A 19,263-nucleotide genomic window follows, 5' to 3' on the forward strand; every position below is an offset into this window, starting at 1 on the left:
CTAAAACTTTTTTTTTAAATTCCGAACAGCACTACATTTGTCAAACAACGCGTCAACGTGTGTGTCATAGTTTTTATTTTACGCTTTGAGGAAAATCTAATAATGTGTTTATAAGAAAAAACTATACAAGTAGCTTATAACGTTAATGATATTAGTTTAGCATAATGGTGAGAAGTGGGTAAGTCCTTTATTTTGTTTACTGATGGTTTGTGTACTTCGAAGTTGTTGTTGCAAGTTCATTCAATAATTGACATAATTTAATGTTTACAGGCGTGATCGTGATAGAGACCGCGATCGAAGGCGGTCTCACAGTCGGTCGGCAACGCCTGATCGTAAGAGGAGGCGGTCCAGGTCTAGGTCAAGAGACAGGACTTCTAAATCGACGAAGAGTAGAAAGCGTAGCCGTAGCAGGGAGAGAGAGTCCAAGAGAGAACGTAGTAGGGACCGTAGTAGGGAACGCGAGCGTGATAGGGATCGTGATCGAGACAGAGATCGTGACCGGGACCGTGACAGAAAGAGGTATGTGTTTACACAAGCATTGTTTCTGTAGTAACAACTGCTTTGTGTTCATGGTTTGATACTAGTTCAATAGTAGATTTTATAAATGTTCATTTGTTTTATACAACCTATGCTAATCATCTTGGTACACTTATAGCTTCACTTTTTATTTAATAAATCAATGTTTTCTTTCAGTGATAAGCGGGATGACAAGAGGAATGGATCCGGAAAGTCCTCAAGGAAGAAATCACCCGATAAAGAGAAAGAAAGGTCCAAGTCTAAAGAGAAAGCGGTTAAAACTGAATCTGAGTATGATCCAGGAACAGTTGATAAGGTAAGTTAATTATTATTTAAATGCTCTCTTAACACAGTGGCTGAGTAACCACTGACTCTTGGTCTGTGCCCTTATCATACAACTAGCTACTTCCGCGCGGTTTCACCCGCTCTGCTCGGTTCCTATTGATCGTAGCATGATGATTTATAACCTTCCTCGATAAATGCGCTATTCAACACAAAAAGAATTATTCAAATCGGACCAGTAGTTCCTGAGATTAGCACATTCAAACAAACAAACTCTTCAGCTTTATAATATTAGTATAGATTTGTTCACACAAATCGCAGGTTAGATTGCATACATACATAGACACATCTGTCTTTTCCTCATCTGTTCTATAGTCAGAAACTACAGAAAGTCAATTGCTTACCCCAGTAGGAGACAGGTTTGTGTTCGCTTGCTTTTTGCTATGAATCTTACATACCTCTTTCACTGGACCAACAGTCATCAATCGATAAATGCATTAAAATTGTTTAATTGCACATGTTTGTGCAATTATTTATTGCACATGTTTGTGCAATTATTATTTGTCTTTGGGATTCTGTGTATGTGAAAATTGTGTTTGCAAAAACATCCATGAAACAAGAAAATCTGGGAATTTATAAATTATAAAAGAAAATATTGTTTGACCTGAGAATTATATGAAAAATGGGTTCTTCTGGTCACTGGGCTAATTAGGTGTTCTGTGTTTGTAAACAATTTAATATTTTTTGTTACTTTCCAGGAAGAAGAGCAAAGTCGTTTGGAAGCTGAAATGCAGAAGCGACGCGATCGTATCGAGCGCTGGCGTGCTGAGAGAAAACGTAAAGAGTTGGAGTCTGCCAAGAAAGAGGTCCAGAAAGGCAGTATTGTAAGCAATATACAAGTACCAGCCAGCAAGAAATGGTCACTAGAAGATGATTCTGGCGATGAGGGTAAGTTTATTTCTAATTAATTTATCTAGTCTAGTTAATATAAATGAATGAAATAGTCTTTTACTGTCCAATAATAAAATATGATACTGACTGCCTCATTGGTTGAGCGGTCGCAAGTGCGACTGGCGAGCATGAGGTCTCGAGTTCGATTTCCGGGTCGGGCAAAGTACTGCAGGGCGTTATTTCGAATTTTCGAAAATTTCTCAGTTGTGCATGGAGTCTGGAATTGTGTTTGGTAATATTCTTATCCCTATTACATGGGACTTATAATACAAATAGTGAAATGTGTACTACTGTTTGGGGGTTTATTTTTACATCACACTATCAAATATGTATTATTGCAGAAAGTTATTAATTTTTTTTTTTTTGTCATTAGGTGAAGACCCAGGTGCGGAAACCAAAGAGAAACCAGTGGTTGATGAGAAGAAAGTGGAGGAAGAAGAAGATGAAATAGATCCACTGGATGCTTACATGCAGGAGGTGCAACAGGTCAGAGTAGTTTCATACTATTATGATTAGATTTAGATTTCAGCCATGATCGTCCCACTGCAGGGCAAAGGCCTCCCTACCTTCCTTATTTAAACTATTATGATGAATATGGATATTCTCAATCATGAAATATTGTTGCAATTTGTTATAACATTGTGTAATCGTTTTTCGTGGACTCCTTTTAAGGAAAGTATGCGTTAGAAGACCCAGCTCCGTGACATGTTTCTTTAGGATATAGTCTACAAAATAGTTTCTAAAGTACTTGTTTCAGTCTTAGGCCACTTTTCGTAATTTATAAGTGTATTACAAATATTATTTGTTGTGTCTAACGGACTAAACGTTTAGTTCTCTCTCTTAAAAGTGCGCGGGCAAAACCTAGTCCTTGTATAAAATATTCGGTTAATTTGAATTCTTATTTTTTCTTTAAAATCCCCCAATCCTTGGTGGTCGGCAAACCAATTTTTAGCATTCTACCTTGAACATTGCGGAATGTTCCATACAAACTTACACTCTGCATATTAAGAAAGTGGTGGCAGACAAAAAGTAAAAAATCACGTCAATTCGTTGCTCCGTTTTGCCGTGAAAGACAGACAAATAAACAGACATACACACTTCCACATTTATATAATAGTATGGACCGTAAATAATTATGTTAAGTCCCATTTTGACTGTCTATTCTCAGGAGGTGCGTAAAGTGAACCAAATGGACCAGGCGCGAGGTATTATAAACGTGCCGACTACTGCTGGCGGCACTGTCGTCGTGCTGACTGGCACAGCTAAGAAGAAAGTCACTGAACAGAAAAATAAAGGTAATATTATTTCAAATTACTCTTACTAATATTATAAATACGAAAGTTTGTAAGTTTGTGTGTTTGTGTGATACTCAATCATATCAAAAAAGCTGAAAGTATCAGGATGTTTGGAACATGGATAGATTATGGTTTCCACAGGGGGCGGGAAGCCGCGGGCAAAAGCTAGTGTTACATACATTTTATTATAGTCTAAATGCCCTAGAGCCTGGAAATTCACCTGGGGCTGATAGTACTCTGTCTGCATTCCATAATTCCTATTCTACTATAAATGTACGAAAATAATAAAACAAAGTTATAATTTGTGTTTGTTATTGTCTCCAGGAGAATTAATAGAACAGAATCAGGATGGTCTTGAATATTCTTCGGAGGAGGAGACGGAGGACATTAAGGATGCCGCCGCGAACCTGGCTTCGAAGCAAAGGAAGGACCTGGCCAAGGTCGACCACGCGAGTCTCAACTACATGCCTTTTAGAAAAGCTTTCTATACAGAGGTGAGTGTTCCTAAAATAAGATATAATACATGCTTTTTGTAGTTCTTAATAGAGTGAGAGTGAGAGAGAGTGAGAGTGAGTGAGAGTGAGAGAGAGTGAGAGTGAGAGAGAGTGAGAGTGAGAGAGAGTGAGAGAGAGTGAGAGAGAGAGAGAGTGAGAGTGAGAGTGAGAGTGAGAGTGAGAGAGAGTGAGAGTGAGAGAGAGAGTGAGAGTGAGAGGGAGAAAGAGAGAGAGAGAGAGAGTTTGAACTGGGACAAAATATAAAATAAATAAATAGGGGAGGAATTGTTATGTATTTATTATCTCTGCATGATGTTCCTGGCCACTTGTAAGGCGCCCCCGTGTAAATGTACCATATTCTATATTCGTAGAGGTATTAATATTAAATTTATTTAATTATAAAAGAGTCAGCAGTTTTACTTATTATAGTTATACTAGCGGACCCGACAGACGTTGTCCTGTCTACACGTTAATTTGAAAATTTTATTCTTTTTTTAATAAGCTAAAACATTCTGGACCTTTTTGATGAAAATTATTATTCAAATGTTATGACAATATCTAACGTCATTAATATTTGACACTGCGATGGTAGCGCCGTCCGTCGGATCCGATGTAAAACATTCCAAAATCAACAACTACTAATAAATTAAAAATTAATTAAAAAAACATTGTCCAGCGGACAAAATTGTGAATCTAAACCATTCTCAGATCCTCTTGAACACACACAAAAAGTTTCATCAAAATCCGTCTAGTCGTTTAAGAGGAGTTCAGTGACATACACACGTACAGAAGAATTATATATATAAAGATTTAATTATACATAATACTGACTAATATTTCACATTTACAGGTGAGTGAATTATCAAGAATGACTCCAGAAGAAGTAGAAGCATACAGAACAGAGTTAGAAGGTATCAGGGTGAAAGGCAAGGGTTGCCCCAAACCAATAAGGACTTGGGCCCATTGCGGTATTAGTAAGAAAGAAATGGACATACTAAGGAAACTTAACTTTGAAAAGCCAACTCCTATACAAGCTCAGGCCATCCCTGCTATTATGTCCGGCAGGTGAGTCTTATCTAAATAACTGATGTTTCTTTTAAAACAGTAATCGGTAATTATTTGTCAATACAAAGTTAGCTTAATATTTCTTTGAAAAAGTTTAACATATTAATCTTAACATCTGTATTTGTCCTCAATGTAAAGATGAAAATTCTATGTTTCGAATTCAAATATTATGGTATTGTTCTTACTCACATTATCTGTCATGAATTTGTACTTATTAGGGCTGGTTCATATCTGACGTCAAATACGTCGAGTGTATCGGTCGCACTAACATATCGTGGGTTGAGTGTGAACGGTCGAGATTTTTCTACATAATATATATTTGTCTGTTCTAACGTTACGTGACCGATAATACGCGACACATGTTGCGTCAGATAAGAACCAATCCTTAGTGACATAAAAATCCCTCAAAATTTTCAACTGCATTATAATTCTATTTTAATTATACTTTTCAGAGACTTAATCGGAATTGCAAAGACAGGGTCAGGCAAAACCTTGGCGTTTATCCTACCTATGTTCCGCCACGTACTTGATCAGCCGCCCTTGGAAGACACAGATGGACCGATAGCACTCATCATGACTCCTACGAGGGAACTCTGCATGCAGATCGGCAAGGACATCAAGAAATTCGCAAAGTCCTTGGGCTTAAGAGTAGTCTGTGTTTATGGTGGTACTGGAATCTCTGAACAGGTAATTTGGAATAAGTTTTTTATGATAATGCAATATTAGAAGATTTTCTGTCATGTCTGTCCATAAGTTTAAAAAGTGAAAGTTCTACATACATACCTCACGCCTGTCTTCCATAGGGGTAGGCAGAGACAATGGAACGCCAATTTCTACGACTCTTACACACCTCTTTCGCCAACCGTCATCAGTGTTTTCATGCATGCTCGTTGGTTAAATCTACTTTTAATTTGACCTTTTTTTGATATATCGCCAATCTGGTTGAAACTTGGGAGGAGACTGGAGAGTACTTGATTATTATATAGGGGCAATCATTAATGATAATATAACTAGCAAGTATAGGTTAAGCAATCACTTGTGAACTGACATTGTCATAAAAACATGTTCTACGAAGATTTTATAATGTCATTTTCAAATAGTGATATTTATTGAAAACACCTTTTTCACTCAGATTGCAGAATTAAAACGTGGTGCAGAAATGATAGTGTGTACTCCGGGCCGAATGATCGACATGTTGGCGGCTAACTCCGGCCGAGTGACCAACCTACGCCGCGTCACCTACATAGTGCTCGACGAAGCTGACAGAATGTTCGATATGGGCTTTGAACCTCAGGTAAGAAACGTGCAATGGTGATATTTTACAATACTTTTTAACATAAACTTCACACCCAGACTTGAAACGACAGTGTAGATCACATCTAATATATAAAATTCTCGTATCACAGTTTTCGTTGCCATACTCCTCCGAAACGGCTTGACCGATTTTGATGATATTTTTGTGCTTATCCGGTATCTATGAGAATCGGTCAACATCTATTTTTCATCCCCCTAAATGTTAGGGGTAGTACAACCCTAATTTTTTTAATTTTCCGCGGACGAACTCGTGGGCAGAAGCTAGTATTATGTAAACTTATTCCGTTCGGGATTGAACTCTAAACATGTTACCCTCTGAATTACTGGTAAAGATAATATTTAGAACAAATAAACTTTCTTAATAGTTGTATTTGTATTTATGCAGGTTATGAAAATTATAGACAACGTCAGGCCTGATCGTCAGACTGTGATGTTCAGTGCTACATTCCCAAGACAAATGGAAGCTCTCGCCAGGAGGATACTGCAGAAACCTATTGAAGTACAGGTAAGAACATTAAGTCTTACTTTTGACTGGATATTGACCATTTTTACTTTTTATATTGTAGAAAGCATAACATAACGAGCTATATCCACGAACTTTTTTCATATTAAATATGAAATTAATCTTTTTTCGCCAGGTATAAGTCTCATCTCAAGTAATTTACATCAAATCATTTTATTTTAGGAATTAAAAAGTAACCATATTAATACTTCTAGTGCTTAAAATTCCATTTCATTAATTTTATCCAGCCTTTTTCTTAAATAGAAATAAAAACGAAACACGCTTTCATTTCCCAGGTCGGCGGCAGAAGTGTAGTTTGCAAAGATGTGGAACAACACGTGGCGATCTTAGAAGAAGATGCGAAGTTCTTCAAGTTGCTGGAATTGTTGGGACTGTACAGCCAGCTGGGCAGCATCATAGTCTTCGTGGACAAACAGGAGAACGCTGACAGTCTACTCAAAGACCTCATGAAAGCCTCCTACTCATGCATGAGCTTGCATGGAGGTGAGACATCGACACGTTTTTCTTTAGTTTTGTTTATGCTGTATTAAGGGCATTTATTAAAGAAAATATGGGCTAATAACATCTCAACTGGTTGTGACGCTTTTGCGCAATAAGTTATGTAGTTTGCGCAAGTTGCGCAAGTAAGTATGTAGTTAGCGCATGCTTCATTCATGGGCCAAAGATTGAGCTCTCACTATGTCATATCAATGAATATGAAATGTTCTGTAATGTAATGCAACAATACGCGGTATTGTACAGACGTCAGCTCATCAAGCTAGTTTAAACGCTTTTGCTAAGTAATAAGGTTGCAAATGTCTTGAACAAATATGATAATTTGCGATTATTGGCGTCTTTTCTTATTACCTATATGGCTGCTATAATCATAAAAACGATTTAGTATACATTTAGTTGCTTTGCTGAAAATAAAATAAAATTGCAAAATACTAAAGGAATGCATTTCATAAAAGCTTAAAACAAAATGGATCAAAAACACTATAAGGCTATTAAATTTTCTTTTGCAGGTTGCCTCTGTCTACGTGTATTATATATTTATAATCTACATGAGAAATGGAATACTTCAATATAATAATAGTCCCGTTTTCTCCTATTACTCAAATAATAGTTAAAATTTAATAATAATTTTCTAACTTTGGAATCAGAATTTAGTTATGAAAGATCTACTAACGGACTATTTTGATTTCAGCGACCAAAGCGGATCTGGGGAGGCCTCGATTATAAAATAATTAAGTCTGCCGTTAATTATAAGCAAACTGCAACACCTACAAACAATTTAAAACATTTTTTTTTTGTAAATTATACATACTTTGTCACATTGTCAGTATGCTTGTAGTTACCGACATAAATCCTTTTTGTTGAGTGACGAATATATTAATGGTGGCCTGTTACAGGGATTGATCAATTCGACAGGGACTCAACTATCGTGGACTTCAAGTCTGGCAAGGTGAAGCTGCTGGTCGCCACCAGCGTGGCGGCGCGAGGGTTGGACGTCAAGCAACTCGTACTCGTCGTCAACTACGACTGCCCTAATCATTACGAGGATTATGTTCACAGGTGAGTCGTGAAATAACACATTTGTAATTCAGATCGTCCAGCCGACTTGACGTAATGAGTAAAAACATAGCAATTTTTGCATTTATAATATTAGGTTGATTAACTTTCCTCACATTCATCAGTTGTATTCAAATCTTCATGAATAATATACTTTTTAAAGAGATGTTTCATCCACTGCGCTGATGAAAAACACATATAAATTTCGTATTTTTGTAAACAGTTTTCATATCGTATTTTTCTAACCAAAATCCAACCAATCTGTCTAGATGTGGTCGTACGGGTCGTGCGGGCAACAAGGGCTACGCGTGGACATTCCTAACCCCAGAACAGGGTCGCTACGCGGGCGACGTGGTGCGGGCCTTCGAACTCGCCGGGGCCGTGCCCCCGCACGAACTCAGGCAGCTCTGGGACAAGTACAAGGACGCACAGGAGAAGGAAGGCAAGAAAGTGCATACAGGCGGCGGTTTTAGTGGGAAAGGTAAGGTTTTGTTTAACATTAGAATAATATGTAATATGTAGACATCGGAAAATTTTATGTAAAGATATAAAAATAGAAAAATATGAATATATTGGATTATGGAAAACGACGCTGCGACGACGCAACGGACAAGTGGAGCCTCGTTATTACGGCTTCTTTTCGATATCATGAATCTTCAATTTAGGACATATATTGATGATTAATTGTTTGACTTTTAAACAATTAAGCGCCTTACATACTTTGTTTCTTCATTTCGACCTTCACATTTCGACCCGCAGGTTTCAAATTTGACGAGTCAGAAGCCCAGGCAGCTACCGAGAAGAAGAAGTATCAGAAGGCGGCCCTCGGTCTCCAGGATTCTGACGATGAAGACGTGGAGGGAGACTTGGATCAGCAGATCGAGGTCATGCTCGCTGCCAAGAAGATTGTTAAAGAGATCAAGGTGAGATATATTTAATTTACATTAGAAGAAAATTCAATAATGCCTATTTTTATATTGTAGTAGCTTTTGCCGCCGACTTATGTAATTTTTAATTACTTTATATTATGTAATTAGTTGGTTATAATCTTTGATAGAAAACAATCGCCAATTGTTTATACCGCGTCTGGATTTGTGTCGATATTGTGATATTACCGACTTGAATTATAGCCAACCTATTTTTATTTTGTAATACTTTCGGCTTGGCGAAGGTTAAAATGTAACCTTGTCCGGCTTTGATGTGACTTGGAGATCACTGATTTAGGTAGAACTTTTTTGTTTTATACTAGGATTTTCTCCTGTGTCGTGGGTGTGTTTTCAAACATACACATGACATCCAGACAGCAATTTGTAGATCACACAAAGAGTGGCTCCGTGCGGGAATCGTACACGCTACACGCGGCAGCCGATTGCCTAGCCACCGCAGCAACCGTGCAGTCCTTAACTTTGAAAGAGTTAGTAAAGTAATGTTTTGCTTGCCTATAGCCTGGAGTGGCGGCGGCAGGCGTCCCAGGCGCGGGCGGCGCGGCGGGCGGGGCGGGCGCCGACCGCAAGCTGGAGCTGGCGCGGCGCCTGGCCGCGCACATCAACCTCGCCAAGGGACTCGGCGCCGAGCACAAGGGGGCCACGCAACAGGCCGCAGAGGCCATACTCAAGGGCGCGCCCTCCGCACATACACTTATTACTGTAAGTATCATAGGATGCCAAACAAGTGTGGGAGAGCCATGCTTTGGCACGAATGGGCCAGCTCGACCGGAGTGATACCACGGCCTCACTGAAAGCCGACGTGAAACAACGCTTGCTTTGTGTTTCGTTGGGTGAGTGAGATTACCGGAGGTATCCCCCTCCCCAATCCCCAATTCCCGAATAACAACCCTTAAATTCCTAACCCCTAAAAAGCCGACAACGCACTTGTAACGCCTCTGGTGTTTCAAGTGGGTGGCGTCGATTGCTTACCATCAGGTGATACGTCTGATCATTTACGTATGTTGGCGTGTTTCATAAAAAAACAAGCTGATTTTTCACCTGATGGTAAGCGGTCATCGCTGCCTATGGACACCACAGGCATTACAATTACGTTCTCAGCCTTAAGGAGTATGCTCTATTCTGAAGGTGTTTATTTAAGATGCCTTTCGTAATTAATTCAGGACTATGATATTAATCTTGGTTCATCGTCCTACTGCTTCTGTACTCGTCACTTCGTTGGCTGCTGATGGTTACTCATGAATTCAAAACACTAACATTTCCTATTTTATCCTATTACCAGGCTAAAACAGTAGCAGAGCAGCTTGCGGCCAAGTTGAACACGCGACTGAACTACCAACCACGGGATGAGAGCGCATCGGAACCCGCTGAGGAGGTGTTCAGGAAATATGAGACGGAACTGGAGATCAATGACTTCCCACAACAAGCTCGCTGGAGAGTCACCAGCAAGGTACGTTTTAATATAATCTTTACTAGTATTATTACTTTAAAAAAGAGATTATGTAGTGACAACCTTTAAAGTTTGCGTTGAATAGGCTTTAAAACTTCTGGTAGATTTGAACAATTAGAGTTATGTAATGATATGATTCATTTAATTTCTGTAAATATAAGCTTGTGTAGCTAACACATTTCCTATCTGGCTTCTCTGAGAACTACGTACATTAACTCGCAAGGTTTCTAAACATTGTTTATAAAACTTATTTTTAAAAACAAAACAATAGTAGTTGCGAAGTTCGGCAATTTGTTTATGTTTGTTTAAATATACTTTTTTTGACATGAAACTCGATACACAATATAATGTACTTGCATTCTTCTACTCTTTTGTCAGATATTTCATCACATTAAAAGCAATAGAAGTTAAGAATTTTATTATAAACGAATCTTATGCTGTTAATAATAATAATATACGAAATAATTACATTAATGGACACACCTAATGTATAGGTAATGATGCAATGTTTAACTTTAATTTCTTGAGATAACGCTAAGACAATTGTGGTTAATTTGATTGTGATAATTAACTAAAATTTTAATTAATAGCATACATGTTATTACTGAGATACGAAACAATGACGTACTGACACCATTTTAATTCTCTGTATTAGGTATTTACATTTTTTTTATTGTTTATCCTTTCTTGTTATTGCGGTTACTATTTATAGATTTCAGTTTATTTGGTTCAATCAGCTGGTAGAAGCTGTTTTTGTTATTCTTGTCTTTACAATAATATTTTTCACACCAAATTGAAACTGTTCTTGGAATTTGCGGTTAGCAACACAGTATTAATTTTATTCATGTAATTGTATTCGTATTACTTTAGATTTGCGAGATATTGAGTTGTTATCAGATGCATATTTTTGTTAGTAGCTAGTCTCTGGTTTTTCCAATACCTAACCCGTGTGCCCTCGACATTTAGACATGAAGGCATGCTTATATCAGTTCTCTTGTACCAAAAACAGTGCTCAGATTGTACTCGGAGAGTAATCACGCGATGACTGATTACGTCACCGCACGTACTAGTACACACTTGACCAAAACAAAACAATAAAATGCCGTTTTAATAAAATAATTGGTATTTTTCAAGATAAAATTGCAAGCGACCTGTCACCTTCTTTCAATCGTTTTTTTATTGAAAGTAAATAACCTCATTTATACTTTATTTGTTTACGAAGGGGTCGTTTTAACCTTGCGCAGATAACCCCAGTGTAGGTACATGCATTATAACGCATACTTAGTACTCAGTGCAATTTCTCTTTCCGCCGAGATTAGTTGTCAACATGTTGCTAAAACTTGCCATAATTGGTGCCTTCATATTTTTTTGTGTCAAACTTCTTAGAAGACAAAGGGTATACAGTAAATGTTTTTACTGTCATTAGATAAATAGACGAGGTAATAACTAACTATCTATCGTACTCGTAATTGTAAAAATCAAATTGTACTGCGTAGTTTTTAACGGATTTTAGTGGATTTGTTCTTTTACACAAAGATAATTATTTCATCATGCTGCGGTTTATCTGATGTGTTGGTTCACTAACAATTGTTGTTTTGATTGTAGGAGGCGCTAGCGTTGATCAGCGAGTATTCCGAGGCGGGTATAACGGTGCGCGGTACGTACGTCCCGCCGGGCAAGACGCCGCCGGAGGGAGAGCGCAAGCTGTACCTCGCGATAGAAAGTTCCCAGGAACTCGCCGTCGCCAAAGCCAAGTCGGAAATAACGCGCCTCATCAAGGAAGAACTCCTCAAACTGCAAACCTCCGCTCATCACATGATAAACAAGGCTAGATACAAAGTGTTGTAAATGAACGGAATAAAACCGGCGTAATTATGTTAACGTTGTTTTATTTCCTCGCTGACCCCGTCTGTGTCGTAATGTTTGTGAGATAGGTCTGCGATTAATGTACAATTGTACTCCCGTTAATACGTACTTACTATCTCCGTGTACTCCGTAATTAAAACATTGGCCTATTAAACGTTACAAAATTGTTTGGCCACTTCTTGATAAGGTGTTGTTTAGATTTTAATGTCACATGATTAATGATAGCAGAAACGTCACTTGCATGTTTATGCTTGCATTTATTATAATGCGTGTAGTTTACAGGTATTTTCTTGTACGAGTTTACTGCAATATACCGACCACTATCCTAGAATAAATAATAGCACGTCCTTTAAGGAAGAAAACCAAAGAGACATTGAATGTATCCGTCATAATGTATAAATAATGCTGTCAATTTCGAAAATTGAGTAACCTATTTTTAATACATAGTTTACTCTCTGTCCGACCACATAATCAACAAAAAAGTCTATAAGAAAGGAGAATTTCGATAGATACTGAACAGGGAATAGAACGCCACACCTCGTGATCGCAAGATAAACAGCTGTTTTCTATTTCAAAGTCTAGGCGAGTGATAACAATTAGCGGTTAGAAACACTCCCGTTATCTGATAAGATAGTTGTCAACAATCACGCATGAGCGATACGGCCAGAACATGCCAGAATATTTACTTAATATTCTTAAAATAGAAAGATTATAATCAACATAATCTTTATGGACTATATAAATATCGTGTTGATATATAAATATGTATTAAAAGCCATTACTCTTGATATCTTGTTTATAGTACCTACCTCTATTTGAAAGTCATGGTTTTGACGAGAGAATTATATTATTGTTTTTTTAAGCGGGTCACAAGGACATCATCTGGTTCCGAATTACCTTTTTTTTATAGAATCGAGCAGATAGGTCACCTGATGGTAAGCGATCAGCGCTGCCCATGGACATCCGCAATACCAGAGGAGTCGCAGTTGCGTTGCCTAGTATGTGATTAGTAGGTACCTATGTGCTAATATCGCGCAGTTAAATCGTGTGCCGATACTAATATACAAGATTTGAACTGAACCCGTTGCGTATATGGGCTCACAACAGTAAATAGGGTAGTAGACATTTTTAATTATTATTTTTTTGTCTACGGGGACCGTAGATTTACTTTTCATCCAGAGGGCCAGTATTTTATTTGAAACTAGTCATTTTACTGTATCTAAGATTTTGTATTGTCACGCCTTTTATCCCCTTAGAGGTAGGCAGAGGTAAACATTACGGCACGTAATGCCACTGTACAATGTGTACTCACTTTTCAGTTTTTGTTATAACTGTTATAAGTTCCATGTAATAGTGGGTTAGCCTATTGCTATATACTATACACAATTCCAGATTCCGTGCTACTAGTGAGAAATTATCCAAAAACGATTATCTATTTTCTAGAAATAATTAAGTGTATAAGTACTAGATATGCTCCATTAAGTCATGTCTTTAAATGAATCATGTACTTATAAGGAACCAGTGTCGTAAATAAGATACCTAGTAGTTAGTACCTATTTATTATCAATAACAGCTGAGAACCTCAGTGGAAGACTCAACTTGACTGATAAAACACATTTCTCTTACTTCCTGGTAGATTATCACAACAAGATTTTATTGAGATATTATGTTCCTATGTACTTGTATATAACAGGTATCTTTATTATAATAATCTACCTACATTACTTGCGTATGTGATAAGTATCAGATCCTACCGGTGTAGATAAGGCACGATCACTCGCTGGGCGTGCCATCACGCCGGCACATGCAGCAGGCAGCACGTGGCACACCAATGGACCAGTGTTTGCCACAATTGTGTCATCCTCTTGATTATAAATTATAAATAACTGCAAGAACAGGCGCGGTCTCGTGCGCGGGCGCCGCCTGCGCGATAACGCGGGTTATCGACAGCGCGGGAAGATTCCACGGCAAACAACTGACGACAACACCACTCACAATCCCACTCCTCACTCAAGCGATTTTAGACCTTATGACACTCACAAATTTGTATGGAAAGTTTAATTAACTGTCACTATTTTATCAAAATTACGTCCCTTGCGGCCCTATCTGTGGTGATAAGGAGCCTTTTACTTTGATAACGTAGGGTTTCTTATGGATAGCAAGGTCAGACACGATTTTAATTTAAAATATCGATGATAAGTTGTTTTTTTTTCGTTATCAACGTCGCTAGGCCACCTATTGATCTCCGATGAGCGAATTAACATTATCGTTCATGAGTTCATCAGATTTTTCTGGTTTTCGCGTGCCGTTTGTTGCTAGCTGGTTACATAATGATAAATAATAAAATATAAGGTCCGCTAGTTAAAATATAAACGTGTGGACGTCAGCTGTAATCTGCGTGCGTCAACTTTTATTGTTATTTTTTATATAACAAACGTTTTAGTTGTATATTAATGCGTAGTTACGTAGCACGTAGACAATTAGAATAAAGAACAATCTCTAACAATAAATTATTGCGTTGCTTAGTCATCGTATTTTTTCTAGAAGTAATGCTATCGCTCGTTCTCCTTACAACGAAGATTGCGAAATTTTATTTGTTTCTCGAGTATGACACTCGCTGTTGATATTTATTGCGTGGCAATAACCTGTTTCTGTTATTACACAATTACGAGAAATATTTTTCCTATTTGTTCTTTGTGATTGTTTTGATTAACACTCATACTCATTAGAACAAAGTAAAGTAAGTAATCTAAAAATGTATAAACAAGCTCGCTGAATGTGGTAAGCACAAAATAAATTTGAAATACCTAAACATTAGTACCTATCTTGTATCGTCTAATTCCCATAGTATATTTATCACATTACTTAAAACATACCTATTATTTTTATAGCCAAAGTTTGCTACGACGCTACGAAGAGTCCGTAGCTTACGTGACTACGAAAAATTCCCGTAGCTCGACTAGGCTACGAAAAAAAGTTTGAAATTCGGCAATGACTACGCCGCGAAAATATTCTGAAAAGTCTGTTTCTAGCAACAGTAACAAGAATTGAATTGAAAGAAAATGTGCATTATCTAAATAAATTCAAATTAAGTATAGCATACACTGCACTTAGCATTTGAATAATTATCTGTAAACAGCAGTAGCGGCTGACATTTGACGCCCGGCTTCGCAGAATCTAGAAATAAAGAAAAATAATGATATATTATTCGTACTTATCAAATGCGATAATTACTACACATGTCGCCGTTTCACGTGTATTGTCACATTTAAAAAAATAATGTGAGCATTGGTACTTTGTTACCTACCTACTGCTTTTTATAGATGGGTATCTAATGTTAAATTTATTTTTTGCAGTAGCGGTAAATGAGAGTAAGATTTATGAAAACGTACTGTTACTTAATATATTAATTAATTTTGAAAAACTTTGGTAAATAGGTATTGTTTAAGTTTATATATTTACCTTCATCATCATCATCATCACCATCAGCCTGTTCTTGTCCACTGCTGGACATAGGCCTCTCTAATGGTACGCCACTGAGCTCGATCTTCAGCTCTACGCATCCAACCACTACTAGCCACCTTGCGGATATCGTCACTCCACCTAGCTGGAGGGCGCCCTACACTACGCTTGCTTAGACGCGGTCTCCACTCTAGAACACGTTTATATTTACGTTAGTAAAAACAAATAGTATTATTAGCTGGTAGCGAGTTGCAAAATTCAGTCAATGTAAATCGACGTAACAACTGAAAACATTGTCTTTTAGCCTATCAGATACAAACGTGACCACATTTTCCTCAATGAGCAACGCTTCATTCAAAATTCTTCATTATTGTTAAATTCTTAAGGTAGGTATTTAATTCTTTCATAAATATCAGTTTTGTTTAATGTCTGTTTATCGGTGAATCAGTCTCGGATTCACGATACATAGAGTGCTCGTGTACGAAGTTACAAGTATGTACCCACTACCTACTTACCGAATTCTTTAGTGATTCAGAAAAGAACTCACGTGCTTTTTCGTTCCATCTCATATCATCAGTACTTGAATTTAGTTTCCTCAATCCGCTTATAAATCGTCCCATTGATAGTTTAGGATTTACACGGCAAGATAAACTGTTGCTTTGATGCGAGTACTATCTTAATCACCTAATACAACATTGCATCAAGTACTAAAATTATACAATAACCGAGTCATTGTCACGGGTTGAACTCACTGCCACGATCACCTGATCTAATCTTATTATTTTAATGCAATCACGCCAAATTCTACGCGGATCAAAAGTCCGATAGATATCTTTTATCGGATTATCAACAGGTGGAACATTATTGTGTCAATAGGATTACGGTACATTAGCGAGATAGTGGTTAGGAAACAAATATTAGAGACAAGCCTCCATGTCATGTATTGATAAAATTTGCCGATTTTTTCGGCATGGCACAGGCGTGCTACCCGGTATCGGATGGGTATCACGTTCCGATTACGTTTAAAAACCTCTCGAGTCACAGATCATGGACGTGGGTGATAGAAAATGCGTGAATCCTCATCTCGAACATGTGCCGCAGATCATGTTTTGATAAGGAGAAGCAATACACTTATCTATTGCTGTGTCTATGTATGAATGTTGAGTAAGGTAAGGTAATATACCTATCTACTATTCGATTGCTTTCCTACAATAGTCTTTGTAGAATTTTTGCAACATTAAACAGAATCAAAGGCGTCGTGAACTAATAGCAATGTTTATACGTTTAAAATGAGTTTTGTCAGTTTTGTGCTATCGCTATAAATTAAATAATGTACGGTCTACTTGAATATTTCAAAAAGGCTCTTCGTGAAGCGTTAATTCATAATTAATATGTTTTTCTAACACTTCTGCAGTTGACGATACAATTATGTCTATTAGGCTCACGGATATCAATAAATTGTTATCAAACATGTGATAATTGTTATCTATCGAGGCAGATGACCTTCCCAAGGATAGCAGCTGATCGCCTGATCCTGTTTAGAATTAGACTGTATAGTGTACAGTGATAAAAACTCACCCGTGGGTCTGTATGATTATTTTTACTAACATTAGTTGGACCACGTCCATTGCTCAACATAAACCCCTCTCTTAAGAGGAGGTTTGCTAATACCTCCTATCTTTGGCAGGCTGCTTGGGGTTTAGATTTTTAGAGAATGCTGTCCGTGATTCGGTAGTGGTGACTAGTTGCAGTTTTGGAAAATACCAAGGTCTATTAATCTGTTTGGCTCTATGTACTTTAGAGGTACTTCAATATTTTATGTCAGTGATTGAAAATACTAACGTGTATCGTGAGTGACCCGGTTGTGGCCACTTTAAGAATTTTGTCGACTTTGAGGCTTTCTTAACTTATAGTTTTTGTTATCACGAACATATTTCTTGTAAAAAGTCATTTAACATGTATTAATCTTGCCTAAGAAAACCCTTTTTTTAAAGAACGTCCAGTAAAAAAATAACTGTATAAAAAAGAAAAAAAAAGGGAGTTTGTGCCATTTTTGGCCAGATTCGTGCCATTTCTGGCCACGGTCGTGTGCCAGTTCTGGCCATCAAAAAATACAATAAAAGTAATTAAAATTTATTAATTAAATTTGACATTTTAGAAACAATGGTTTTCATTTAGTCTGGAAAATATGAAATATTATTACTTCACTTGAATTTAACTTACAAATAAAGAGATCAACATTTATATGACGTTGGTAAAAGCTGCAAAGTAAACTGACCTCCCTTTGTGTGAAGGCAATTTATTGCATCTCTGAAAATGAAAAATATGTGTTTGTTGATATGTAAAGCCAAGGAAAAATAATAAATAAATTACGATTAATGACTAGAAGTGGGGCGTTTATGTACAAAAGTTTTGGCCAGCCGTGTGGCCAAAGATGGAGAAATTCATAATTTTGTCTCCATTAGTGGCCACCTTCTAATAATCCCACTTCAGAAACATATGGCGACAAAATAACTTTAGTTCCACTTAGACAATATATTCTTCATGTAGTATTAACATAAACATCCAAACAATAAGCAAAGATTAAAAAAATAAAAACCAAATCCTCACCCGCTCGCCTTAGCCTTTTTGTTAAGATCTTAACAATTTCACCCTCAACTAAAAATAATGACTTGTTGCATCGAAGTGAAGTTTGACACATCAAAGCTGCCAACGGTATCAGTGTCTCCAATCTATACATATAATAAAATCGTAGAAAAGTGCTGTCTGTACATTGAAAATAAAAATAAAAAAAATAGCAGGGGTTATTGTTATGTCGATGTCGAACCCAAAAATGTAATTAACTTTTTTTTTGTCTGTTTGTCTGTTTGTCTGTTTGTCTGTTTGTCTGTTTGTCTGTTTGTCTGTTTGTCTGTTTGTCTGTTCGTCTGTGCGCGCTAATCTCAGAAACGGCTGATCCGAGTTAGATGCGGTTTTCACGAATATATTGTGGGATGCTTAAATTTACATTTAGTGTTTGTTTCATGTCAATCGGTTCATAAATAAAAAAGTTATGTCAAATTAAAGAATCACGTCGAACATTCTATGCTTATACCATTAATCTCCGCAACTATTTGACGGATTTGGTTGAAATTTGGTACAGATATAGTTTAGAACCTTAGAAAGGACATAGATATATTTTTATTTCAAAAATCAAAAAATAAAATAAAAATAAAATAAAAATAAAAATAAAAATAAAAATAAAAATAAAAATAAAAATAAAAATAAAAATAAAAATAAAAATAAAAATAAAAATAAAAATAAAAATAAAAATAAAAATAAAAATAAAAATAAAAATAAAAATAAAAATAAGAATAAAAATAAAAATAAAAATAAAAATAAAAATAAAAATAAAAATAAAAATAAAAATAAAAATAAAAATAAAAATAAAAATAAAAATAAAATAAAATAAAATAAAAATAAAATAAAAATAAAATAAAAATAAAATAAAAATAAAATAAAAATAAAATAAAAATAAAATAAAAATAAAAATAAAAATAAAATAAAAATA

At 36.5% G+C, this 19,263-nt stretch overlaps 1 protein-coding gene across 1 annotated transcript; it reads left to right on the forward strand.

The window, feature by feature from the left end:
* The first annotated feature begins 17 nt into the window (after positions 1–17).
* LOC118271814 (probable ATP-dependent RNA helicase DDX46) lies at positions 18–12,266 on the forward strand. Its single transcript, XM_035588044.2, has 18 exons — positions 18–178; positions 271–519; positions 694–832; positions 1,557–1,746; positions 2,123–2,235; positions 2,918–3,044; positions 3,369–3,538; positions 4,389–4,603; positions 5,056–5,290; positions 5,736–5,897; positions 6,303–6,422; positions 6,716–6,923; positions 7,832–7,994; positions 8,261–8,472; positions 8,751–8,914; positions 9,437–9,637; positions 10,218–10,385; positions 11,991–12,266. Exons 1-18 carry the CDS (start codon positions 165–167, stop codon positions 12,231–12,233), a joined length of 3,093 nt encoding a protein of 1,030 aa, XP_035443937.1. The 5' UTR covers positions 18–164; the 3' UTR covers positions 12,234–12,266.
* The last annotated feature ends 6,997 nt before the right edge of the window (positions 12,267–19,263 follow it).

Source organism: Spodoptera frugiperda, chromosome 5 (assembly GCF_023101765.2).
Source record: "Spodoptera frugiperda isolate SF20-4 chromosome 5, AGI-APGP_CSIRO_Sfru_2.0, whole genome shotgun sequence".
Lineage (NCBI taxonomy): Eukaryota > Metazoa > Arthropoda > Insecta > Lepidoptera > Noctuidae > Spodoptera > Spodoptera frugiperda.

Coding starts and splice junctions, on each gene's coding strand:
- LOC118271814 (XM_035588044.2), top strand. Junction 6,924..7,831: donor ATGCATGAGCTTGCATGGAG/GTGAGACATCGA, acceptor GGCCTGTTACAG/GGATTGATCAATTCGACAGG. Junction 7,995..8,260: donor TACGAGGATTATGTTCACAG/GTGAGTCGTGAA, acceptor CAATCTGTCTAG/ATGTGGTCGTACGGGTCGTG.